The following is a 27,267-nucleotide window of genomic DNA, read 5'->3' as shown; positions in this document are numbered from 1 at the left end:
ATCCTCAATCCTGGAGGACAAAATTTTGGCCAGCAATTTGGCATCCACATTCAACAGGGATATCGGCCTGTAGGACCCACACAGCTCCGGGTTCTTGTCCCGCTTCAGAATCAGCGAAATCGGGGCCTGTTACATCCTCGGGGGCAGCACCCCTCTTTCCCTTGCCTCATTGAACATCCTCATCAGCACCGGCCCCAATATCCCAGAGAACGTTTTATAAAGCTCCACTGGGTACCCGTCAGGCCCAGGGTCCTTACCCGACTGCGTGGCCTTCAGACCGTCCACTATCTCTTCCAACCCTATCGGGGGCCCCCAGCCCTTCTACCAGCTCCCCGTCCACCTTTGGGAAATTCAGCCCCTCCAAGAAGTGCCTCATCCCCTCCGACCCTGTAGGGGGTTCCGACCTATACAGCCTACTGTTGAAATTCCTAAATGCCTTATTCACCCCTGCTGAATCTCCAACCAGGTTCCCATCTCCGTCATTTACTTTCCCTATCTCTCTGGCTGCCTCCCTCTTTCTGAGCTGCTGTGCAAGCATTCTGATGGCCTTCTCTCCATGCTCATAGATCTTGCCTTTCTCAGCTGCTCCACCGCCCTCCCTGTGGTTAACAAGCCGAACTCCGCCTGTAGCCTCTTCCGCTCCCTTAAAAGCCCTGCCTCTGGGGTCTCTGCATACCTCCTATCGATCTGTAGGATCTCCTTTGCCAGTCGGTCCGTCTCTGCCTTGTCCACCGTCTCCCTATGAGCCCGTATCGAGATCAGCTTTCCTCTGACCACCGCCTTCAAAGTCTCAGGTTCTATCCCAACGTTTTTGCACAATTCTTAATTTAACCTTGTATGTACAAGTCACAAAGTGAAATTTGCCGATGCATTAGTCTGCACTCTTGACTTTTTACTGCTTTCCTCCAGAAGTGGTATCAGTGAACGTCACAGCTTTTGGAGCAACTTTCATAATCATTGTGCCTTTTGTTTCTCTTTCTGTCTCTGAATCTACAATCATACAATTCAGATCACAATTCAGCTCCTCACATAGCTTCTGAGTGATACAGGGGAATAATTTTTTTTTTTGTATCTGTGAATAAGAGTCCCAGTTGGTGCATTATCTTTTTTTGGTGCCACGATGGGTGGAAAATGTTGGGAAGGCAAAGAGAACGGGGTTGAAATGAATTTGACATCTTACTGGAGAGTGTAAAGAGTTGAGCAGTAGATTGTGCTTCAGTGATCTTCAGATTTCTTCTTGTGCCAAATGGTTAAAGGTTAGGTGGATTGGCCATGATAAATTGCCCTTAGTGTCCAAAATTGCCCTTAGTGTTGAGTGGGGTTAGTGGAGGTGGAGGTGTTAACCTTGGGTAGGGTGCTCTTTCCAGGAGCCGGTGCAGTCTCGATGGGCCGAATGGCCTCCTACTGCACTGTAAATTCTATGATTCCATGAAAAGGTTTTAGAAATTTCAATGAATTGGTAGTGAGCTAGTTTGGGTGGAAGAGTTAATACTCTTGAAGAATCAGAGTGAGTTCTGAAGGAAGAGGATGCCTTGCCGAAAGGCCAGCTTTTTTCTGAACTGAAACTGCATTGGTGTATTTTTGGAGGGTAAATAGGAAAGTGGGAGAGTTGATTTCAAACTAATTAATTGAGGGAAGAAGAGTCTATATTAAGATTAGTGAGGATGGTAGGGGATTCTATCTGCTGGAACATGAGCTGAAATCATATTAAGTAAAGTGACAGACAAGTAAATTCTTTGTAGAATAGGCAATAAGCATTAGAAAAATAAATTTGGAGCTAAAAGGGAATAATGATTAACTTGTCAAAATGTTTTGAGCGTGTGTTAGTGAATAAGAAGTAATTTAACACAAAATTGGAGCATTAAACCAAGGAGTTGTGATATAATTGCTGTAATTGAGAATTTTGACTTGGACAGGATTAGTGACTTGCTTTCCTGGTAATGGGGAATGCAATTTCTGGGAGCTCAGTAAATAAGAATTATGAGTGGATAGAAGTTTTTCTGTGAATGATTGTCGTGCACAAAGTTTTGACGTAAGAACTGGGATGTTGCATCCTTTAACCATAAACGGGTAAATATTTGTAGCTGGGAGAATAAAGTTAGGGATTAGTTTAGGATCGCAAAAAATATTAGTTGGCATAGACAGTGTTGAATGGCTCCTGTGTTGTAAATGTATGAATATATATGTAGAGTATTGTTAAGAGCACAGTTGTGATCAGTGTAATAACTGACTTGTGAATTTTAAATTTTTTGTATAGAATTCAATGTCTTAAACATCTGACATTTATGCTGGCAATGTTAGTTGATGCATTCTACTTAATGTGCATTTCAAAGTGCATTGATTGGGAAACTCTTTGGGTGTTGTATTGCTGAAGATTAACAGTATATTTATCTTCCTTTGACCTTTAGGGTTTCTCGTTGGTTATCTGGCATTTCGTGGTCAAACACCAAGGAAGAGCCGCCCGTTTCCAGACCCAATTAGTTTGGAATATAATGATGACGATGAGATGACTGGGACAGTTTCATCACTCTATTTCTCTGACCTTAAGAAAATGCTACAGGATAACCTGGGCTCTTCAGACCTGGTATCTAAAATTCGGTAAGCAGGCCATTGTTATACCCTGTAAGATACTTTGTTACAGGAGAGTTAAAAGTGCTTGCTTGTGTCTAATGTCGCGGTGGAATATCTGGCATTCCCTAATTTCAATAGTGGGAACAAGTGCTGCATAGTCACGACAAATGAGCAGTAGTGAATATAAGTTTCATATATTCATTGTCTTGAAATGTTAACTCTTTCTTTCCATTCATGCTGTCTGATCTGCTGAGTATTTCCAGTATCACTTGTTTCCGATCTGCAGCAACCCCAGTAATTTTGCTTTCATAATTATTATCTAGGAATTCATAGACTCACCGAATACCTACCAAGCTGCCAAGACCCTCGTGACACACCGGCTGGGAGTCGCCGTTCGGTGCTGCATGTGTCCGACGGGGGTGAAAGAGGTCATCCAGCCACAAAGACTGCACTGACACTTTTGAAAGATGACCCTACCTAGGCCCAATCTTCTGCCCTGTAACCTCGCACTAAGGGGCAATTTAGCACGTCCAGTCCACCTAACCTGCACATCTTTGGACTGTGAGAGGAAACTGGCGCACCCGGTGCAAACCCATGCAGACATGGGGAGAAAGTGCAAACTCCTCACAGACAGTCGCCCAAGGTGGGAATCTAACCCTGGTCCCTGGCGCTGTGAGCAACAGTGCGAACCACTGCACCACCGTGCTGCCATAAATGACCCAATCTTCTACCCGTTTTAGCTTCACTATTTCCCACCCTCATTCGTTGACGATTCCTTTTGGTAATCTTAAGCATTATAAATTTCTTCAGCTGACTTGAAGGATTCCCTTTCCACAGTCACAGCCACCTTTACCTCCAAACTGCTTTTGTCGTCACAGCAAAAACAGAAAATACTGGACCATCACTACAGATCTGACCGTATCTGTGGAGGAAGAGAGACGACAGATGCTGTCAGACCTGCTGTGCTTGTCCAGTATTTTCTGTTTTTGTTTCAGATTCCACCATCCGCAGCAATTTGTTCTTATGTTTTTGTCATCATATTTCTCTCCATCATACCCCATCCACCACCAAGGAATCCACCATTTGACCCATGTGTTTTTGCCAACCACTGCTTCATGTCCAACTTTGGGCTTGCCTTTCATGTTTAAGGGATTGTATCAATGTAAAGTAATTTGTCCATAATTGCAACTGCTCCTCACCAAATTTTTCTCTTTGTCAGCAAAGTTTCTGAGGCTGACCAGCGTGAAACTGGATCCACTGGAGATCTGACCATCACTCAGATCATCCGTCAAGAGCTTTTGAAGACCTTGGGTCAGCACAATGTCTGGTTTGACACTCACTATGTATCACTACAAGTTAACGGGTTAGTGTTGCAAAAATTCCGCTTTGGCAAATTGGGAGCTTTATCACAGAAGATGATGCATGATAATTATGAACTTGTATAAGATTCAAGATATTGTGATGTCCTTTCACTGAGTAGTGTACAGCCCCTTTCAACAGGATAAAATGCAGTTTTAATTTTTGTTGAATTCTATTATGTACATTCAATACCATTTTCAACTTGTGGATGTTGTATTATGAAAAAAATCCTTCCAATCCATGATTCTCGTGTGAAAATATCTCTTGGAAATGCAGGTCTGTGTTTCAAATCATTTGTTGCCAAAGCAGTATCCATAAAACCTGCACACTGTTTAAAGCACAATTGGATTGTTGCTTGTCTGTCACAAAATAGACCTGCTGTTAACTTAGTCCTGACTGCAATCGGAATTTGCATTTGCTTTGAAAAGGTTAACTCTTATGACCTGTAAAGTGTTGCATTCAATTGTTAGTCTACATATTTATATTTGTGGGCACTTGAGTTTTGGGAGAACGGAAAGAAAATGTATTTGGGTTGGTTGCCAGTTACAACTGAGAAGTTTATAGTACTCAACAGTTCATCAGAGGCATAGAGTCAAAAGAACTGAGCTTTGAAATGAGCTTCAGTTTTCTCATTTCATACAAGATTTTATGCATACAGTTAACTGTAATTCTAAAAGTGAAAAATGAGTGGCTGAAGAGAGCTGGAAAATGTTTTTGAAATGCTTTGGAAGGAGCAGCATGGTAGCACAGTGGTTGGCACTGTTGCCTCATAACGCCAGGGACCCGGGTTCAATTCCGGCCTTTGGTGACTGTACATCCTCCCCATGTCAGGGTAGATTTCCTCCGGTGCTCTGGCTTTCTCCACAGTCCGAAGATGTGTAGGTTAACTGGGGCTAGGGGGATAAGTTGGGGGAGTGAGCCTCCATAGGGTGCTCTTTCGGAGGATCGGTGCAAACCTGATGGGCCAAATGGCCCCCATTTGTGCTGTAGGGGTTCCATGGCTCTAAGAGGCAAATTGTTTGGAAAGACCAACAGCCCTTGTGCAAGGACTGAAGGAATATGGAATTTATCTAATATTATGTTTATAGTTGCAAATGACTTTTTGAAGAAGGTATGATTTCATTTGTCATCGATCAGTTGCTAAATAAGGTGGACAATGTTTGCATCCTGTCTAATTTTCTATTTGCCACTTCCCATTGTCTTTTGCTCAGTCCTTATAACTACAGTTGGGAAGGCTATACTAGGTATGTGTTCATTCGTTTCTATTCATTGGTTTTTGAGATGTAGACTAACGGATGTGGCAGAGGCAATAAGACAGCATACTAATAGTCTGTATATAATCATTAGTGGTTATGTACTATAGATCAGCATAAATGTGAAAATCTGTTTTTTAAGCACTTTGGAAAAAATGTACTCATGCAGGTATCAGGCAAGCTCGCCATATTCACCGATGACCAAAGACTAGTGAAGTCCTACTTTCTCTCTACACACAGCAAGTGCTCCCCACCACAGATATCTGTGCCTGCCAAGCAGTCACTAGCTCAGGGTAAGAAACCCTAGAATCACTACCATGCAGAAGGAGGCCATTCGGCCTATCGAGTCTGCACTGACCCTCTGAAGGAGCACTCTACCTAGGCCCTATCCCCGTAACCCCACCTAACCTTTGGGTACTTGGGGATAATTTAGCATAGCCAATCCGCGTAACCTGTGCATCTTTGGACTGGGGAGGAAACTGGAACCCGGAGGAAACCCACGCAGACAAGGGAAGAAAGTGCAAACTCCACAAAGACATTCACCCCAGGTTGCAATCGAACCCAGGTGCTAACCACTGTCCTGCCCCAATAGAAGCAGGAACCCAGTAAAGGCTGAAGGCGTCAATCACCTGACCTGAGTTACAGGCCTCTGTCTATGCTGAGTTGCTACACAGACATTCAGGCCTGCATGACCCCCATTTAGGCTGAAAGGGCACTTTGGGCTCATAATCCAGCTGTTTGACAGCGTTGGTCCAGGGGTGATCGGCTAGAGTCTCCACTCTGCAGTTGCTGCCTGATTTTTTTTTTTGTGAATCCCAAACCTCCGGGTTCACTGTAGCATCAAGAGGATGCAAAAATTATTTTTGAAGCATTGATTTGCTCATAACTATCAATGGCCATTTTTCTACCTGCTGTAAAGCTTTGTTTGGCTCTTGGATGTATCTTTATATTGTATATCAAGTTAATAAGTTTGTATCTTCATCAGCTGCCTTCTACAGACCTTATTTCTCAGCAGACTGCTTGTGGGGTTTGACTATCCTGTCAGTTTTCCCTCTTCCACTTTACTATTGTGTTATCAGCTACATGACTATTTCCCTTTGATGCTGCCCACCTATGCTGCAAGTTTTTCATTTGAAGAAGCAGTTGGTTTCTAATTTAAATGTTTGATGCATAGTGATGACCAGTTTTTGAAATAGGGTTTAATAGTTTTTATGTTAAAATTATACATTTAGAACACTGATCAAAATTACTGAATCGTGCAATTTCAAGATGACGTTCCTGGTTGGCTGATTATTAGTCTCTGCATTCTTTTATTAATCTTAATAAGGTCCGGGCACTGTGCACAAATTCTCTGAGCACAAGGTGTTGTCCCAGTGCTGATGAAATACATCATATATTCCTCAGGAGAAGTTTTCTTTTCCTCCCTACACTAAGTATGAGGGAAAAGCTTCCTGACGTTTTTGATGCCAACCGATTAAAATCCTTTTCTTCTTTTGAGTTCATTTTTCCAATTTGCTATGGTGACATTTTGTATCACCCCCGAATTATTAGTCCAGTACAAAAACCACCACCACTACTCTAAATCACAAGTATAACCTTTTTATTTTTCATCTAGTAAGTCTCCAAATAGAGTCTTGCTTGTTGGAGGTGGAATTGACGACAAGCTAGTGCCAGGGCCAAGAAATTCACAGGTCTATTGTCCATACAGTGCAACTGGTAACTTCACGGTAAGGATCAAACTTCTTTCAAATAATTTTGTGAGTTATTCAATATATTACAGAATTGACAGCTTACTCTAGACTAGCCAGCTTGAAAGCAGTATTTTTTCTGTTTTAAAAAAAATATATATATTTTAGTGGGGTAACTACGATCCAATGTGGAGAATTTTCAACCCAAAGCATTTTTTAAAAAAAATTTAAAGTACCTAATTACATTTTTTTTTTCCAAAGTGGCAATTTAGCATTGCCAATCCACCTACCCTGCACAGTGTTGGGTTGTGGGGATGAAATCCATGCAGACACTGGGAGAATGTGCAAACAGTGACCCAGGGCAGGGGTCGAAACCGGGTCCTTGGTGCCGTGAGGCAGCAGTGCTAACCACGACGCCACCCCAACCCAAAGCATTTAGACAAGTCATATATACAAGCTCGACCAGTTTAAAATTTTCTGTTTTTGCATAGGTCCTGAAGTAGTTGAAACATTTGCTTTTTGTACAAGCTGTGTCGATTTTGGTTGTCCAAATATTTTATTTAGTATGTTATAAGAATATCAGACATATATCAAAGATGCCTGTGTTCAGCCAATTTGATTCATTCCACGTGATATCAGGAAACGGTTGAAGGCACTGGGTGCTTCAGAATTAGCTGTGTCCAGAGCCAAGATATTCCAGTATAGCTACAACACTAGCATCTGACTGATGATGTGAAATCTTTTGCAGATATTTTCTGTTCACAAGAGTCAGACAAATCCAATCCAGTCAATTACTGCCCTGTCAGAATAAAAGCTAAATATCGGTGGTGCTGGAAATCTGAAATAAAAAATAGAACAATTGCGCTTTCAAGCCCATCTCATCCATCAGTAAAGTAATGGAAAATGCTGGGCAGTGCTATCAATTGGCACTCACTCAGCAATGACCTGTTCAACTTTGCTCAGTAAGTGCCATATTTTCCAGACCTCATGGGCGCAATTCTCCGCACTCACGACGGGGCGGAGAATAGCGGGGGTCGTAAATTTTTACGGTCACGCTAGTCCGACGCCCTCCCGCTATTCTCTTTCCCCCCCCCCCACGCCCGACTCCCGACACGAATTGCTGCCGCTGTTTTTTTACGGCGAGCAGCGATTCTCAGCTGGCCGATGGGCCGAATTCCAAGCCCTTTACGGCCGTTTTTACGAACGGCAAACACACCTGGTCTGGCCGTTCGTAAAAACGGCCGTAAAGTCCCGATCTTGGCATCCATGGCACCGATTGGCACGGCAGTACCACGGCCGTGCCAAGGGTGCCATGGGCCCGCGATCGGTGCCCACCGATCGCGGGCAGCGGGTCCGATTCCCGCGCACTCTTTGTCCTTCCGCCGCCCCGCTGTATCACTTCGCGGGGCGGCTGAGGGGCATCCCGGCCCGCGCATGCGCGGGTTTTGCGCAAATGCGTGATGACGTCATCCGCGCATGCGCGGGTTGGAGTCTTCCAATCCGCGCATGCGCGGCTGACGTCATGCGACGCGTCAGCCGTCGCAAACTCTGGCAAGCGGGCTTAACGAAATTCGTTAAGCCCGCGATGCCGGAGTTCACGGCCGCAGCATACTAGCCCCGACCGGGGACCAGAATCGGTTCCCGGTCGGGGAGGGGGAGGCTGGCGTCAAACCCGCCCGGTTTTGACGCCAGCCTTACGATTTCTCCCTGTCTGGGAGAATCGCGCCCCATATACTCTTGGTCCAAAATAGATGGGAGCTGAATTCCAAAACTTGTGTTTTGAGTGATTCCCTCTTGACATCAAGGAAGCTGAGTGTGGCTTTAATGAGTCTTAACAAAATTGAATCGGCAGGCGGGGAGTCATACCTATCACAAAGGAAGATGGTTGAGGATGTTAGAATCAATCGTCTCTGCCTCAGAACATTATTGGAGAAGTTCCTCCGGATAGTGTACTATGCCCAGTCATCTTCAGCTGCGGTCCCTCCACCATAAGGTCAGAAGTAGGATCATGGAACACAAAGTACCATTCATGATTCCTCAGATACTGAACAATCTATCCCAAATGCAGGGGATATCCCAACCTGGACAAAATTCAGACATGGATAGATAAATGGCAAGTAATATTTATGTCACAGTTCCTTAAAATAACCATCTTAATTGGGAGAGAATGCAGCCATATCCTTTTGACATCAATGACATGGCCATCATTGTGGCTACAATAGCATGTCAGAGGCTGGAATTTCTGCAGTGACTAACTCAACACCTGACTCCCCAAAGCCTGTCCACCATTTACAATGCACAACTCTTTGAGTGTGTTGGAATGCCTGGGTGAATGCCGCTCCAACACAAGAAGCTCAAAGCCACCCAGGACAATGCAGTCCGCTTCATTGGCACCGGTAACATTCACACCCTCCACTACTGGTGTACGTAAGCGGCATTGCACTACAACAGCCCGTCGAGACTCTTTTGCAATATCTTCCAAATCCAAGATCTCTACCACCTCAAAGGAAACGGGCAGCCAAAGCAGGGGACCACCACCACCTAGTTCCTCTCAAGCCATACTCCATTGTGACTTGGGGCTACAATGCTGTTTTTTTTACTTGGTCAAAACTCCCAGCACTGAGTCCACCCACAGCACATGGACTATAACCGTTCAAGAAGGTGAGCAATCGCCATCTTTTAGGGCAATCGGGTGATGTTTACATCCCATGAATAAATTCAAAATATAGTAAACGTTCATTTTTTAGTAATTTCAAACCTGTGCATGACTAAATTATATGGAATCTAGCTTTTCTCCTGTTGTATTATTGCATTCTCTTATATAGGCTAAATATATGCTGTCTAGTCCAAGCAGCAGCAGCCCTATTGCATTTCTCTTTTTTGTTCGCACTGCTCTTCAGTGTATTGAATCATACGTCAAAAGACAATGGAATTATAAAAGCTGTACTGGAGTATATTTATATTTCATTACATTTTATTCCAATGCTTTGAATATTTATACACGTGTTTCTTAGAAATTTCACACCCTCCTGTTTCTCATAGTAGTAGGTGGCACTGTAAAGAGAATTCTATTAATATTTCCACTGTCCTGTAATGGTTCTAAAATCACCCTCATTGTTCCATCTGGTGACGATTGTAAATTATTTTCAACTTCCCTCTGGAATTTCTCCCTTCGCCTTTGTATTAAGTTTTGTACGCCAGCTCTATTCTAACCGTACTGCTTTTCATTATTGACCTATGGCCCAACACAACATCTCACTCATTTTTTCAGATGATGCGTTTATAGATTTGTTGATTTAAAAAAAAACCAAATTATATTGAATAATGCAGCACCATTAATGTAAGCCTACTTGTGACAATGAAGATTATTGTTATTAAGTAGGCTTACCGTAACTCTGTAATGAAGTTACTATGAAAAGCCCCTCGTCGCCACATTCCGGCGCCTGTTCGGGTACACTGAGGGAGAATTCAGAATGTCCAAATTACCTACCAGCAAGTCTTTCAGGACTTGTGGGAGGAAACCGGAGCACCCGGAGGAAACCCACGCAGACACAAGGAGAACATGCAGACTCCACAGACGGTGGGGATTGAACCTGGGATCCTGGAGCTGTGAAGCAACAGTGCTACCCACTATGCTACTGTGCTGCCCATCTATTGATTCTTCATTGCTTTCTTTTCTCCCCTGAAAGCCCTGCCAACAAAGAACAAGGAAAAGTACAGCACAGAAACGGGTCTTTTGGCTCTCTAAGCCTGTGCTGATCATGATGCCCTGACTAAAAGCAAAGCCTTCTGCCCTTACTCGGCCCATATCCCTCTTTCCTCCCTATTCATGTATCCATCCAGTTGCCTCTTAAAGGTAACTAATGTGCCTACTTCCACCACATTCTCCAGCAGCGTGTTCCAGGCACCCGCCACTCTTGTGTCAAAAACTTATCCTGCACATCTCCATTAAACTTTCCTCCTCTCACCTTGAACCTTGTGATTGACACTTCCACACTTGGAAAAAGACTCTGACTATCCAGAATCATTTGGATTCTTGGCAACAAGGGTGGATGACGGCTGTAGGACTGATCCATTAATGCCTTGTGTCTAACCTAATACGTTCTATGTTTTGATTTAGGGCAAACTGGTATATGCCAACTATGGAACTGAAGACGATTTTGAGTTTTTGAGCAGCAGAAACGTGACAGTCAATGGCAGTGTTGTCATTGTTCGTGCAGGGAAGATTAATTTTGCTGAAAAGGTATGTGCTCTGGACACTGGTAATTAAACAATAATTAACATTTCTTTTTGCTGTTGTTACTCGGCCACATGCACCATATTTATTAACAACGAACAATGGGATAGAAAGCCAAATATCCAAGTTTATTGTTGAGACAAAGAAAGGTGGCATTGTAAGCTGTGTATTGTGACGTATTAAACTCTGGCAAATGGATTTCAATGTGTGGTCATCCACCTACCTAAAAAAGATAGAATGGTGTACTTTTAAATGTGGAAAACCCAGAAGCAGTGGCGATCCAAAGAGATCTTGGTGTCCAGGTCCATCACTCATTATAAATGTACTGAGTACAGAATATAATCCAAAAATGCTAATGGAATGCAATCCTTTATGTTGGGATGAATAGAATATAAGGAATGGAAGTCATGCGTCAGCTACGCAAAGCCCTGCTTAGACCACACCACAAATAATGTGAGCAGTTCTGGGCATCATGTTTTTGGACTGATGTGTTGACCTTGGAGGGATTATAGCATAGGTTTAACAGAATGATAGCTGGATTCCAAGTGTTAAATTATAAGAAGAGGTTGCGTAACCTGTTTCAATGAATTCCAGTGCAAAAATTTCCACTTGTTCCTTTTTTAAATATATATATATTTAAGAGTTTTTCCATTTTTACAAAAAGCATAAACCCTCAAAACTGGTACAGTATAGCATGAATTTTTCTCCATATGAGAATACAGAAAAACGTAGTTGGTTCAGCTTAATCATTATGCTGGCATCTCCATTTGTACAAAAAAGTCTTGAAAAGATGAGAGGAAAGGCGGATGAAGCCATGAAAATATGGCAAAATGGTGTGCAACTTCATGTACAGCCTGTTAAAGGCAGTGTTCCATAGCTTATGGAAAACATAGGAACAAGTCAGGCAGTAAGGAACCTATATATTAAGATAGGGACCCCATACCTTTTGGATTGCATCTGATTTAGATTGGCGTATGCTGGTTAGAGGTTCCATCGGGATATATTCCATGATAATTTTAATTTTATGCCGGTTCTGAACTGATGGGGATTTATCGCTAATACAGGAGCAAATGATAGATATTCTTCCATGCTGCAAATGTTAGGATATCATGCAGCTTTTTTTCATTAGCATCAATTATCTTTCTGTCTGGGAACCCCAGAATTAGGAATAAAGGATCGAATTCTAACATATATTATCAAATATCTTCTCAAGCTCGAAGTACACCAGACCAGTAGGATTTAATTTTGACACAGGACCAAACCAATGTGTGTAGTCTCCATTGATTACTTTGCACTTTTGGCACAGCAAGGATAAGGTTAGGGTCTTAAGTTTGACATGATAGGCAGATGGTGTAATAATTTTCCTGTTTCCTTGTTCTATTGTAAACAGATTCTGTTGGCTTTTTCCCATATATTTCCACAAGTCTCCTCATCAGTATTCACTGCAAAGTCTTTTTGCCATGACCACAGAGCTTCTAGTATATTCACACCGGATCTAAAATTTAAAGTGTCATAAAATTTGCTGATTAATTGCTTGGGTTCCTTGGATATCAGGCTTTATTTCCCATCAAGGAGACATTTGCGTGAATATGCAGAGATGGCGCTGGAACGTGGCGACTAGGGGCTTTTCACAGTAACTTCATTTGAAGCCTACTAGTGACAATAAGCGATTTTCATTTCATTCATTCATCAGTGCAGACTCGATAGTCTGAAAGGCCTCTTGCATTGTAGTATTCTGTGATTCTGAATGTTAATGATTATAGGATTTTCACACTTGACAGGCACAGCCTTGAAATCCCTAAGAAACAAATCCCTAAGAAACAAAAGGACCTGTAAGGAATACACTGACTGGCCAGCTTCAGTATTGAGCCAAATGGAGAAAGGGACCCATTCCCGAATGAATCTAAGATGAGAAGCTAACTGGACCCCACTCGGCACCCTATCCCTATAACCCTGCCTAACCTTATGGCCACTAAGGAGCAATTTAGCATGGTCAATCCACTTAAACCTGCACATCTTTGGGTTTTGGGAGGAAACCGGGCCACCCGGAGGAAACCCACAGACACTGGGAGCAAATGCAAACTCAAGACAGACAGTCACCCGAGGCTGGAATTGAACCTGGGGTCCTGGAACTGAAGTAGCAGTGCGAACCACTCTGCCACCATGCTGTGCCTTCTTATTTCCCCATGAACAGTGAAAATACATACCAAGTTTTGATATATAACCAACCTTTATAGGGTTGAGTTGCAGGAAAAAGAAAATTCGGCCTCTGATATGAGGTTGTTCGCATTTTCTAATTTTTAGCCCAGGTAGCCTTGTTTTCCAAAGATGCATAAATATTGCACTGTACAGTATAGTGTAAACGCATAGTAATTTTAGATTATGTAGTCAGTCTTTATAGAAGAAAAAAGTATGCCTTTGCGGTAGGAGGTCTTTACATTGTCATTTGTATTCATGAATTTTAGGAAGTATAATTGTATCCACGAAAACACATTGAATAAGCAGATATATTTTGTGTAAAATGTTTTGCTTCACTTCTCTTTTAACTTCCAACTTCCTATTGATCTTGTATATGGTTTCATTTTATATATAACTCGAGCTTAAGAAATAGTAGAACTCTGGTGCAATCTCCTTGAAAATAATTTAGGAACCAGTGGTGATTGAAAAAGTTTCTCTATAGCAAGTACAAAAAAGTCGAGTGATACAAAGTAAAGCACATCAGAACTGGTGGTAGAATATATAAATAGTGTAAGATTTTTACCAGACTTTATCATTCATTGAGGGAATTTATAATGAAAAGACTGACGCACAAAGATAATAAAGATGGGTTTCAAATATTTTTAGTATCGACATAAACATTTATGGGGACTTTGTATGCAGTTGATAAGTCATTAATGATGTTCTAAAAACAAGGATTTCTTCTGAAATCCTTGTATCCCGGGAATGAAAATAGGTAATTGAATCCCAATCTGATTTTTTTTCTCCCTCTATCCATTTAATCTTGAGCAGATAAAACAGCACTTTACTGTCTGATACATACAGATAAAAAACAATTGACAGCAGGTGAGCTTAGGTGGGTGGTGCTAAGAGAACAAAAACATTGCGGGTAGATCAGGGAGGAAACTGATGTTCAGAAACTCAGAGGGGTGTACTGAAAGTTGGAAAGAGCCAAAGGCAATTTATATTTGAATCTCTGGCCACCTTTTCCCCTGTACCAACATACCCAAGAACATCACCTTGGGAGATCTGCCAGTAGTAAATTACTGACTGATGTTTCATGTTTAAAATAAATGTTGATCACAGTTGCACATTAATTAACTGGTGATGGTGAAGCTATGAAATAATTGTTTTTCTTTTGAGGTTTCTAATGCTGAGAAGATGAAAGCTGGAGGGGTTCTAATCTATCCTGATCCTAAAGATTATGATCTAAATGAAGACTTTGCCATGTTTGGACATGTAAGTATCTACAGGGAAAGAAGCATCGTGATAATGTTACTAACTAGTCCTGAATTAATGCTCCAGAGACATGTGTTCAAATCCCACCAGGGTATCTGGTGGAATTTGAGCTCTCAAAGTCTGGAATGAAAAGCTGCTGTCAGTAATAGTGACCATGAAACTTCTGGGTTATCGTTAAAAGCCCATTTGGTTCATTAATGTCCTTGTAGGGAATGAAATCAGGACAACATATGACTTGCAAACCACAGTGGTTGACTCTCTTGCTTAAAATAGCCTAGCAAGCTAGTTGGTTGTATCAAACCACTGAAGAGAAGTTGGAAAAGGATAAAACCAGAAGGACCACTTTGCACGACCTAAGCGCCGGAAACGGCAAAGGCACATCCTGCCCAATGCACCTCACAAAGACTTCCCCACTAACATCTGGGAGTGTTATCACACAATCAAGCAACAATCTGATATGGTTGTAATTGGAGTCATATCTTACAGCTAATGTCAGACTCTTTCATCATCCTTCAGTGCAACAGAGCATATCTATCAGAAGTATATTATGTAGTCAGGGGGGAGTTGTCCTGAGAGTCGTCGATATTAACTCCTGGATCGCATGAAGTCTCATGGCACCAGGTCAAACATGGACAAGGAAACCTCTTGCTGATTCATTGCCTATTGCCCTCACTCAGCTGATTGAATCAGTAGTTCTTCATGTTCGACACCACTTGGAAGAAGCACTGAGGATACAAGGTTACAGAGTGTATTCTGGGTGGAGTACTCCAATGTCCATAACCAAGACTGACTTGGTAGCAGCACTACTGATCGAGCTAGCCATATCCTGAAGGAATAGCTCAAATGGGTCTGTGGCTCGTAATAAGGGAACCAGCAAGCGGGATGTGTGCATATAACCTGCCTGTCACAGATGCATTTGTCAATGTCCCTATTGATAGCAGTGACCACTGCACAAACACTGCAAATTAAATTCCATCATGTCATGTGGCATGCCATTGCTAAATGGGAAAAATTCTGAATTTTTTATTGAAATACTTTTATTGGTGTTTCACCTAACATGTTACAGAATAAACAAGAAAAGAAGAATACAAAAAAACTGGATTACACATATAAAGTTTCATACAATGACACAGGTTTGAACGGTCGAGGGAGGGGGGTGGTGGCCTCCTTGTCACCATAGCCATAACTGGGGCTCTAACCCTGGATAGTATTTACATTTGTACTACAATGTTTGATTTTTAGAACAGTGTTAAGTTCCACTCATGTCTCTGTAGTTTAGCGAGGAGTCGTATCTCGGTTTCCCCCTTCTGTGTTGTGGTGTGTTTTGGTTCCCCTCCCCCCGTTTGTCTGCTCACATCTCTTTAGGCCTTCGAGAGGGGATAGGCTTGCTTGCTATCCCTGTTTCTCCCCCTATAGGGGAGGCCTGTGCTCCCTCCAGTAGATGGCCCTCCTCCCCCTTCCCTGTTCTTCTCTAGCTCTCCTCTCTGCCCCGATTCTCTCTCTTCTCCCCCCCCCCCCCCCCCCCCCCAACCACCTTTCCTCCCTCCCTGCCTGGCTGCTGGTTTCAAACAGGTCCATGAATAGGTTTGTGAATTTGCTCCACGTGATATGGAACCTTTGTTCGGGCCCTCTTATTTCGTATTTGATTCTTTTCCAGCCTCAGGAATTCAGCCAGGTCTACGAGCCATTCCGTGGCCCAGAGCGGTGCTGCTGACTTTCATCCTAGCAGATGTCTCCACCTGGCAAACAGTCAGGCAAAGGCCAGTGTGCCCACCTCTTTTCCTATCAAAGCTCTGGGTGCTCTAATACCCCAAAGACTGCCGCAGACAAGCACAAATCCATCTCGACCCCCACCACCTTAGACATAGCCTCGATGAAGGCCGTCCAGAATTCCCTAAGTCTGGGACATGGCAGAACATGTGGGAGTGGTTGAAAAATTCAAAATTGACCCAGCAGCTCAAAACTGGGCATCCATGACGCATGTGGGTCCCCCAGCAGCACAATTGTATTCAACACAATCTAACCTAATGGTCTGACATTTCCCTTGCTCTACCATTACCATCAAGCCAGTGGCCAACTTTGGTTCAGCAAGGTAGTACCAGACAGACATGCAATTAAAACTGAAAGGACAAAGGACTTAACCCACAAATCAAAGTTAATTGTTGTCATTAATTTACAATCAAATACACTTCACTGTAAAATGTTCATTTTTGATGTCCTTAAGTAGCTGATCATTTTGGTGGCTGTATAGTTAACAGTGCATTTTTTTCCCAAAAGGTTCACTTGGGCTTGGGTGATCCCCGGACTCCTGGATTTCCATCCTTCAATCACACACAATTCCCCCCAACTAAATCATCAGGACTTCCTGGAATCTTGGCTCACTCAATTAGTGCAAAAGCTGCCATGTATCTTCTTGGGTAAATATACAACACATGAACACTGAACTATTTAATCTAACAACTTTGTTGCTTTTGGAAGCATTAAAAATTGTAGGCGGGATAACATGCACCAAGTTATTTACATTCCTGTGGTCTTCATTTTTATTTTCCACTCAACTTCATTTAGTGGTTGTTGCAACCTTTCTTTGAGCACAGACAACTGGAATGAACTCTGATAACATATTCAGGAATGTTATAAAATTCCCTATCCTACCCCTCTCCCCCACCCATTCATTCAGTTTCTTCAAGCATGGTTGCTTGAAGACAATTTTGTTGTCTTTATAATTAGCTAACCTGGTACAGAAGAGAGCTCAAAATTCAGATCTTTCTGATCTGCATGGTTAAACAACATAACTGCATGTTGATCTGTCAGGGCCGGATTTATTTACGTTGCAGATATTTACAGCTTTAGCATGCTCATGCAATGATTTGCGAAAATTTGCTTGTATTGCTCTCTATTTATGCTGTGTATTTATAATTTTTCAACTCCTTATCAAAGTTGTCATTGGTTGCATTTCAGAAATGACCAGCACTGCAGGTTTTCTGTATTCATTGGGTCCATTTAGATTTATCTACTTTTAGTTATGTAAGAAATTTTATAGTTTGAAGCCTATATTCTCTTAGTAACTTGTAGGTCTTTTTTGTTGTTTTTAGTAAAATGCGTGGTACTGATGTTTCAATTTGGGACAGCTCGGCATTGAAAAGTGGGCCAGGGTTTGCCAATGATGATAGACAAGTAATGATGGAAGTGAATAACGTTGAAACAGTGAGAGAACTGCACAATGTCTTTGGCGTTGTTAAGGGTTTTGAAGAACCGGGTAAGATGTATTCATTTAAATGTATTAAATACCAATGTCTAGCAATACCTTACTTGTGACTGGTTTTCAATAACAGTGCAGATTTTGATGTGACTGTGACCTGGGGGTAGTTTGTACTATCTGTACATTTTCTAATGTAATCTTGTTTTCCCCCCCCCCTCACTTAGATCATTATGTTGTGATTGGAGCTCAGCGTGACTCTTATGGCCCTGGTGCAGCAGAGTCTGGAGTGGGAACTGCAATACTATTGGAACTAGCTAGAGACTTTTCCAAGATGGTTGAAGGTGAGAATATAGACCATTCCAATCCAGGGATATGAAAATCCAATGGATCTGTGTTTAGTACAAACTTTAGAGGAAGGACAAAGGCGAAATATCATGCCTGCATGAAACTATTTATACAGAAATAGAGAATGTGTATAATAATGTCAAATGATGGGTGTCCACTGAAGCCCAGAAGTATGGCACAGATGATTTGACTAGACAGAAGTCATGAAATCAAAATTATTTTGAATTGAGGGTTATTGAGGATCAAAAATACCCCTCCCGTTTGCAAAATCAGACCGAGCATACAACTCTAGTTATAACTCCAAATGTTAAGCAAACTTTACTTGTGTGTCCACTTTGGTTGTTTTTCTATCAAGTAGAATAAACTCCCCATGACTGCTTGAGGTGAGGGAAATCCACCAGTCTACATTGCTCAATTTTCTGTCTATACCCATATTTTGAGTAGGAGAAAGGGAGTGTGGCAATGCAGCCAGATTTCACTTGGTGTTCATATGTGTACCTTTCAGCAATAATCTGAATTGCCAGTAGGAGTGGGAGCTGCCTTTATTTTCCTCTCCTCTTAACTAATCAATTCCATTGCTCCAAATGCAGACCTAACACATTTTTAAACTGCTCATATTTAAACTAGTATGATGTATGTTTCAGTGCTATGTTATTCATGTCTTTTTCAAGCTACAGAGCTCAGTGCATTGCAAGCTGTTTTGAATGTTGGCTTGTTAATTTCTTGTGGTTGTTTAATGCTGTCTATTTTTCTACATAGATGGTTTCAGACCTAAAAGAAGCATTATCTTTGCAAGCTGGAGTGGTGGTAGTTTTGGAACAATTGGAGCAACAGAATGGCTAGAGGTAGGAAAGTTTTGAAGATCAGCTTGATCAAACTGATCTTTCTAGAAAAGTTACTTTAAATCCACAACTTGTTGAATTGGACACCCGGTCATTCAAACTTTTTTGTTTTATATATGGGTTATATGGGCGGCACGGTGACAAGAGTGGTTAGCACTGCTGCCTTTCACCTCCAGGGACCCGAGTTCAATTCCAGCCTCTGGTGACTGTGTGGAGTTTGCACTTTCTCCCCATGTCTGATTGGGTTTCCTCCCTAGATGTCCGGTTTTGGCCCACAGTCCAAAGATGTGCAGGCTAGGTGGATTGGCCATACTAAATTGTCCCTTAGTGTGTCCAAAAGATTAGGTGGGGTTACGGGGATAGGGTGGAGGCCTGGACTTAAGTAGGGTGCTCTATCCAAGGGCCGGTGCAGACTCGAAGGGCGAATGGCCTCCTTCTGCACTGTAAAATCTATGATATATTAAAACAATTCAATGTGTTTTAAAGGAACATCATTCCAAACAAGTTACTCAGTTGTAACATAATTGCTTTAAAAAGAAAATTGCAAACATCTCCGTACTAAAGGATGGTTATTGTTGGTCTGCCAGTGTCACCCTTATTGCAAGAACAAAGAAAAGTCAAATATTTATTTTGAAAATATTGAAAAACATTGCAAAAATGTCATTGTCTTGCTTCAGGTCAAAATAATTCTCCATATATTAAACACCCCAGTGTTTCTCATCTGATGAACACAAGAAAAGTCTTATCTACTGGGCTTGTGCATTATGTTTGTAAAACAATTGTAAAATGAACATTTCTAAAATATCAGATATGAATCATGAGGGACATGTTATTAATGCACCAATGCCCAAGTGCTTGCCCATGCACTAGTTGAGCAAATTGATTTCAAGTCTTGTTTGTTTAGGAACTTAACTTTGTTTCGTTAAAGGAGAGACGGTGATATAGTAGTAATGCTACTGCACTAGTAATCCAGGCTAATGCCCTGGGAACATGGATTCAAATCCTACCACAGCAGATGGTGGAATTTGAATTCAGTTCATAAAATCTGGAATAGAAAGCTAATTTCAGTAATGTTGTCCATGAAGCTTTTCATAAATTGCTGTAAAAATCCATCTGTCATCATTATCCAGTCTGGCCTTTAGTAATGTGGTTGAATCTAAACTGCCCTCTGAAATGGCTTAGTAAGGCAGTTCAAAGGCCATTAGGGGTGTCCATGTTGTTAATTAGGGTGGAGAGAGATGTAAACAAGGATAGCAGGCCTTGTCTTGAACATAAGAACTAGGAACAGGAGTAGGCCATCTAGCCCCTCGAGCCTGCTCCGCCATTCAATTAGATCGTGGCTGATCTTTTGTGGACTCGGCTCCACTTTCCGGCCCGAACACCATAACCCTTAATCCCTTTATTCTTCAAAAAACTATCTATCTTTACCTTAAAAACATGTAATGAAGGAGACTCAACTGCTTCACTGGGCAAGGAATTCCATAGATTCACAACCCTTTGGGTGAAGAAGTTCCTCCTAAACTCAGTCCTAAATCTACTTCCCCTTATTTTGAGGCTATGCCCCCTAGTTCTGCTGTCACCCACCAGTGGAAACAACCTGCCCGCATCTATCCTATCTATTCCCTTCATAATTTTAAATGTTTCTATAAGATCCCCCCTCATCCTTCTAAATTCCAACGAGTACAGTCCCAGTCTACTCAACCTCTGCTCATAATCCAATCCCTTCAGCTCTGGGATTAACCTAGTGAATCTCCTCTGCACACCCTCCAGCGCCAGTACGTCCTTTCTCAAGTAAGGAGACCAAAACTGAACACAATACTCCAGGTGTGGCTGCACTAACACCTTATACAATTGCAACATAACCTCCCTAGTCTTAAACTCCATCCCTCTAGCAATGAAGGACAAAATTCCATTTGCCTTCTTAATCACCTGTTGCACTTGTAAACCAACCTTCTGTGACTCATGCACTAGCACACCCAAGTCTCTCTGCACAGCGGCATGCTTTAATATTTTATCGTTTAAATAATAATCCCGTTTGCTGTTATTCCTACCAAAATGGATAACCTCACATTTGTCAACATTGTATTCCATCTGCCAGACCCGAGCCCATTCACTTAACCTATCCAAATCCCTCTGCAGACTTCCAGTATCCTCTGCACTTTTTGCTTTACCACTCATCTTAGTGTCATCTGCAAACTTGGACACATTGCCCGTGGTCCCCAACTCCAAATCATCAATGTCAATTGTGAACAATTGTGGGCCCAACACGGATCCCTGAGGGACACCACTAGCTACTGATTGCCAACCAGAGAAACACCCATTTATTCCAACTCTTTGCTTTCTATTAATTAACCAATCCTCTATCCATGCTACTACTTTACCCTTAATGCCATGCATCTTTATCTTATGCAGCAACCTTTTGTGTGGCACCTTGTCAAAGGCTTTCTGGAAATCCAGATATACCACATCCATCGGCTCCCCGTTATCTACTGCTCTGGTAATGTCCTCAAAAAATTCCACTAAATTAGTTAGGCATGACCTGCCTTTTACGAACCCATACTGCGTCTGCCCAATGGGACAATTTCTATCCAGATGCCTTGCAATTTCTTCCTTGATGATAGATTCCAGCATCTTCCCTATTACCGAAGTTAAACTCACTGGCCTATAATTTCCTGCTTTCTGCCTACCTCCTTTTTTTAAACAGTGGCGTCACGTTTGCTAATTTCCAATCCACCGGGACCACCCCAGAGTCTAGTGAATTTCGGTAAATTATCACTAGTGCATCTGCAATTTCCCTAGCCATCTCTTTTAGCACTCTGGGATGCATTCCATCAGGGCCAGGAGACTTGTCTACCTTTAGCCCCATTAGCTTGCCCATCACTCCCTCCTTAGTGATAACAATCCTCTCAAGGTCCTCACCTGTCATAGCCTCATTTCTATCAGTCGCTGGCATGTTATTTGTGTCTTCCACTGTGAAGACAGACCCAAAAAACCTGTTCAGTTCCTCAGCCATTTCCTCATCTCCCATTATTAAAACTCCCTTCTCATCCTCTAAAGGACCAATATTTACCTTAGCCACTCTTTTTTGTCTTATATATTTGTAAAAACTTTTACTGTCTTGTTTTTATATTCTGAGCAAGTTTACTCTCATACTCTATCTTACTCTTCTTTATAGCTTTTTTAGTAGCTTTCTGTTGCCCCCTAAAGATTTCCCAGTCCTCTAATCTCCCAGCAATCTTTGCCACTTTATATGCTTTTTCCTTCAATTTGATACTCTCCCTTATTTCCTTAGATATCCACGGTCGATTTTCCCTCTTTCTTCCGTCCTTCCTTTTTGTTGGTATAAACCTTTGCTGAGCACTGTGAAAAATCACTTAGAAGGTTCTCCACTGTTCCTCAACTGTTCCACCATAAAGTCTTAGCTCCCAGTCTACCTTAGCTAGTTCTTCTCTCATCCCCTTGTAATCTCCTTTGTTTAAACACAAAACACTAGTATTTGATTTTACTTTCTCACCCTCCATCTGTATTTTAAATTCCACCATATTGTGATCGCTCCTTCCGAGAGGATCCCTAACTATGAGATCATGAATCAATCCTGTCTCATTACACAGGACAAGATCTAGGACCGCTTGTTCCCTCGTAGGTTCCATTACATACTGTTCTAGGAAACTATCGCGGATACATTCTATAAACTCCTCCTCACGGTTGCCTTGACCGACCTGGTTAAACCAATCGACATGTAGATTAAAATCCCCCATGATAACTGCTGTACCATTTCTACATGCATCAGTTATTTCTTTGTTTATTGCCTGCCCCACCATCTCGTTACTATTTGGTGGCCGATAGACTACTCCTATCAGTGACTTTTTCGCCTTACTATTCCTGATTTCCACCCAAATGGATTCAACCTTATCCTCCATAGCACCGATGTCATCCCTTACTATTGCCCGGATGTCATCCTTAAATAACAGAGCAACACCACCTCCCTTACCATCCACTCTATCCTTCCGAATAGTTTGATACCCTCGGATATTTAACTCCCAGTCGTGACCATCCTTTAACCATGTTTCAGTAATGGCCACTAAATCATAGTCATTCACGATGATTTGTGCCACCAACTCATTTACTTTATTCCGAATACTACGAGCATTCAGGTAAAGTACACTTATGTTGGTTTTTTTACCTCTGTTTTGAATCTTAACGTCTCCAGTTTTATTCCTTTTGTTATTACTGGGCCTATTCACTGTGCTCCCCTCAGTCACTGTACCTTGTACTGTCGCCCTTATGGATTTCTGACTATGTCTTCTCTGCCTTGCACTTTTCCCCTTACTTCCTTTTGTTTCTGTCCCTGTTTTACTACCTTCCAACTTCCAGCATTGGTTCCCATCCCCCTGCCACATTAGTTTAAACCCTCCCCAACAGCTCTAGAAAACACCCCCCCTAGGACATCGGTTCCAGTCCTGCCCAAGTGCAGACCGTCCGGTTTGTACTGGTCCCACCTCCCCCAGAACCGGTCCCAATGCCCCAGGAATTTGAATCCCTCCCTCTTGCACCATCTCTCGAGCCACGCATTCATCCTATCTATCCTGACATTCCTACTCTGACTAGCTCGTGGCACTGGTAGCAATCCTGAGATTACTACCTTTGAGGTCCTACTTTTTAGTTTAACTCCTAACTCCCTGAATTCCGCTTGTAGGACCTCATCCCGTTTTTTACCTATATCGTTGGTGCCTATGTGCACCACGACAGCTGGCTGTTCACCCCCCCCCCCCCCCCCCCCAGAATGTCCTGCAGCCGCTCCGAGACATCCTTGACCCTTGCACCAGGGAGGCAACATACCATCCTGGAGTCTCGATTGCGTCCACAGAACCGCCTGTCTATTCCCCTTACGATCGAGTCCCCTATCACTATAGCCCTGCCATTTTTCTTCCTGCCCTGCTGTGCAGCAGAGCCAGCCACGGTGCCATGAACCTGGCTGCTGCTGCCTTCCCCTGGTGAGCCATCTTCCTCAACAGTATCCAAAGCAGTATATCTGTTTTGCAGGGAGATGACCGCAGGAGACACCTGCACTGCCTTCCTACTCTTGCTCTTTCTTTTGGTCACCCATTTTCTATCTCCCTCAGTAACCTTCACCTGCGGTGTGACCAACTCGCTAAACGTGCTATCCACGACCTCCTCAGCATCGCGGATGCTCCAAAGTGAGTCCATCCGCAGTTCCAGAGCCGTCAAGCGGTCTAACAAGAGCTGCAACTGAACACACTTCTTGCACGTGAAGGAGCCAGGGACAGTGGACGTGTCCCTGAGCTCCCACATCGCACACGAGGAGCATGACACGGGTCTGGGATCTCCTGCCATGTCTTAAACCCTTGGTAAATTTAAACAACTAGAATTTCAAAATAAAAATAAATAAATTAGACAATGAAAAGAAAAAGAGAGACTACTTACCAGTCACTTACCAGGGTTAAAAAGCACCTCCTCATACTCTGCATTGAATTACCTCACTGCACCAAATTACCAAGTTTCAATCTCCCACTCTGTATGAGTCTCACTCTGGACGAGTCTCCTGGAAAAGTGCTCGCTTGAGATGGCACTGTAAATCAGTTTAACTGATCATCTTTCTTTTCAGGGATATATGTCTGTGTTACATCTGAAGATCTGTGCCTACTTTAGTCTTGATAGAGCAGTGTTAGGTAAGTGAACAATGTTGTGTCATTATAAGAGTAAATAAATGGGTAAACTTTGTTTAAAAATGGGGTTTTTCAGCATTTGAACATGTCTCAATTAGATGGTGAGCTGGATTGTTGGATGGAATGTTGCACTAAGGCTAAGTGAGAGGAAACTTTTTAATATTGCAGTTAATCTCAGAGTTAATCCCAGAGCGGATTTGTAGAGGTCCTGTCCCAAGCAGTTGGAAGTGAATTAATTTTGTTTAACCTGCAATGGGCAAAGTATATTTATAATTAATTGGCTCAGTAGGCAAAACATTAATAGCTTCTGAGTATTCATATTTAAATCTGAATCGTGAATGTTCTCATCCACTTTTGACTTGAGAGATTTTTTTTTTGTGTGTGTGTGTGTCAATCACGTTATGTATTCTGTTCCAGGAGACGACAACTTCAGAATGTTTGGCAGTTCCATGTTGCACAATCTAATTCGAGAAAGTATTTCTGAGGTAAGAATCCTTTAATGCTGATTAATATAGACTTTTAACAAAATTATCTGCTGCCTTTAATTTCAAGGGGCCTGAATTGTCAAATAAACTGCAGCATATGTGAAATGAAATGGGAATCGCTTATTGTCATAAGTTGGCTTCAAATGAAGTTACTGTGAAAAGCCCCTAGTCGCCACATTCCGGCGCCTGTTCGGTGAGGCTGGTACGGGAATTGAACCATGCTGCTGGCCTGCCTTGGTCGTCTTTCAAAGCAAGCTCTTTAGCCCTGTGCTAATATTGCTTGAGAAAGGTGCCAAGCAGATGCAAGGCACCCAAAGACCTTGACTGCCTCTTGACTGATTTAGATTTAATAACATTTGGGTTTTGAGAATTATATTTTAATGAAAGCTATTATTGACTGCCAAAAAGATGTTGCATGAATGCATCTTGAAGATGACCCAATTTAAATCAACATTGCTGAATCTGTAGTCTTTGCACTTTTGATGAGATCATGACTGATCTGATTGTGGCCCTCATTCCACTTTCCTGCCTGCCCCCCATAACTCCTTTTGATGATCAAAAATCTGTCTAACTCAGCCTTGAATATATTAAATGGTCCACTGCGCTATGTGGAAAAGAATTCCAAAGTTTGATGACCCTTGGTGAAGAATTTCCTCCTCATCTCCTTTATTTTTAAACTATGCCCCCAAGTTCCAGATTCCCCATGAGGGGAAACATCTCCCAACATCTACCCTGACAAGCCCCTTCAAGATCTTGTGTGCTTAATCAGTCACCTCTCATTCTTCTAAACTCCAGTGAGCTATAGGCCTTATTAACTCAATGTTTCCTCATAAGACAAGCCATTCCTCTCCGGAATCAGCCAAGTAAATCTTCTCTGAACTGCTTCCAATGCAAATATATTCCTCCTTAAGGAGATGAAAACTGTGCATAAGACTCCAGGTACAACCGTGCCAAAGTCCGAAACAGTTGTTGTAAGACTTCACTACTTTTATATTTCATTCCCTTTGCAATAAAGGCCAAAGTTCTATTTATCTTCCTAAATACTAGATACCCTATCTGCCAATATTTTTCCCACTCACATAGCCAATCTGTATCCCTTTGCAGACTTTTTCTATCCTCACAACATGTTTCCTACTAAACTTTGGACCATAAGCAAAGTTGACCAAAAGACGGTCTGTTCCTTCATCCAAGTCAGATTGTAAATAGTTGGAGCCGCGGCATTGATCCCTGTAACACTCCTCCAGTTAGAATTTGCAAACTTGAAAATGACGCATTTATTCCAACTTATCCACGCTACCATCTCATCCCAAACACCATGAGCACTTGAACAGCAACATTTTATGGGGCATCTTACCAAATGCCTTTTGGAAATCCATGTTTGTAAATTATCAGACACTTTGACCAGTTTATTAGCAAAACATTTTACCCAGCTGTCTTTACTTATGAGGCAACCAAAGGACAAAACAAATTTGCGGTTCAACCCATTTTTATTTGAATATTACAATATTCAACATCACACACACGTGAATCAAACTCACAGTTGGGTTCTCGGTATTACCCGCAGTTAGTGAAGGAGGTTGGCCAGGCGACAATCACTCAATGTGGATATCTTCTCCTGGGCTCAGTGCACAGGGTCCCTTCTTGCGATGGTTGTGCCTAGGGACCTACGGGTTATTGCTGATTAACTGATCCAATGTTCGATCTTTTATTCGGGTTCTGCTAGCACCGAGTCATAGGTATACGCCCACATGTGACCCGAGTTCTGTTGTACCACCCCGAATTAAATTTGTTAATGGGAATGAACCGGATACTCCAGTTCAGCCAGGGGGATTCAATCAAGATCCATTGTCCTTGAAACACTCTTGTCTAACCAGCTATTAGCCCGTTACAGAGTCTGATTGCCTCTGTTTGTCCTGCTGCAATGTTGATCACCACTGTCTGGAAATTAGTTACATATTCATAGCATGGTCTTGTTCTTTTGTGTAAATGTGATACATACTGTGAGTGGGTAATCACAAAGTCAATATAGCGATTGATGAGTTTGTGTTGTCTTCAGTGATCTTGGAGATGGTCAGTATTACTTCCAGCCAGGGCAGGATTTGGCAGTTTCTGTTTCCAGCCAATGTGTTTTTCCCACTGTCAGTC

At 42.3% G+C, this 27,267-nt stretch overlaps 1 protein-coding gene across 3 annotated transcripts in view; it reads left to right on the top strand.

Annotated features, from left to right (window-relative positions):
* tfr1a (transferrin receptor 1a) overlaps positions 1 to 27,267 on the top strand; it is a 58,127-nt gene that overhangs the window by 17,661 nt on the left and 13,199 nt on the right. For all 3 annotated transcript variants that reach the window (XM_038817249.1, XM_038817246.1, XM_038817247.1), the window contains exons 4-14: positions 2,409 to 2,598; positions 3,791 to 3,934; positions 6,799 to 6,910; positions 10,992 to 11,114; positions 14,469 to 14,564; positions 16,842 to 16,981; positions 17,657 to 17,820; positions 17,988 to 18,104; positions 18,868 to 18,953; positions 24,577 to 24,640; positions 25,055 to 25,122. In XM_038817249.1, the coding sequence (XP_038673177.1) occupies positions 2,409 to 2,598; positions 3,791 to 3,934; positions 6,799 to 6,910; positions 10,992 to 11,114; positions 14,469 to 14,564; positions 16,842 to 16,981; positions 17,657 to 17,820; positions 17,988 to 18,104; positions 18,868 to 18,953; positions 24,577 to 24,640; positions 25,055 to 25,122 (1,304 nt within the window). The remainder of the gene's footprint in view (positions 1 to 2,408; positions 2,599 to 3,790; positions 3,935 to 6,798; positions 6,911 to 10,991; positions 11,115 to 14,468; positions 14,565 to 16,841; positions 16,982 to 17,656; positions 17,821 to 17,987; positions 18,105 to 18,867; positions 18,954 to 24,576; positions 24,641 to 25,054; positions 25,123 to 27,267) is intronic.

Source organism: Scyliorhinus canicula, chromosome 13, assembly GCF_902713615.1.
Source record: "Scyliorhinus canicula chromosome 13, sScyCan1.1, whole genome shotgun sequence".
NCBI lineage: Eukaryota > Metazoa > Chordata > Chondrichthyes > Carcharhiniformes > Scyliorhinidae > Scyliorhinus > Scyliorhinus canicula.
This window is presented reverse-complemented; position numbering and strand designations above follow the sequence as displayed.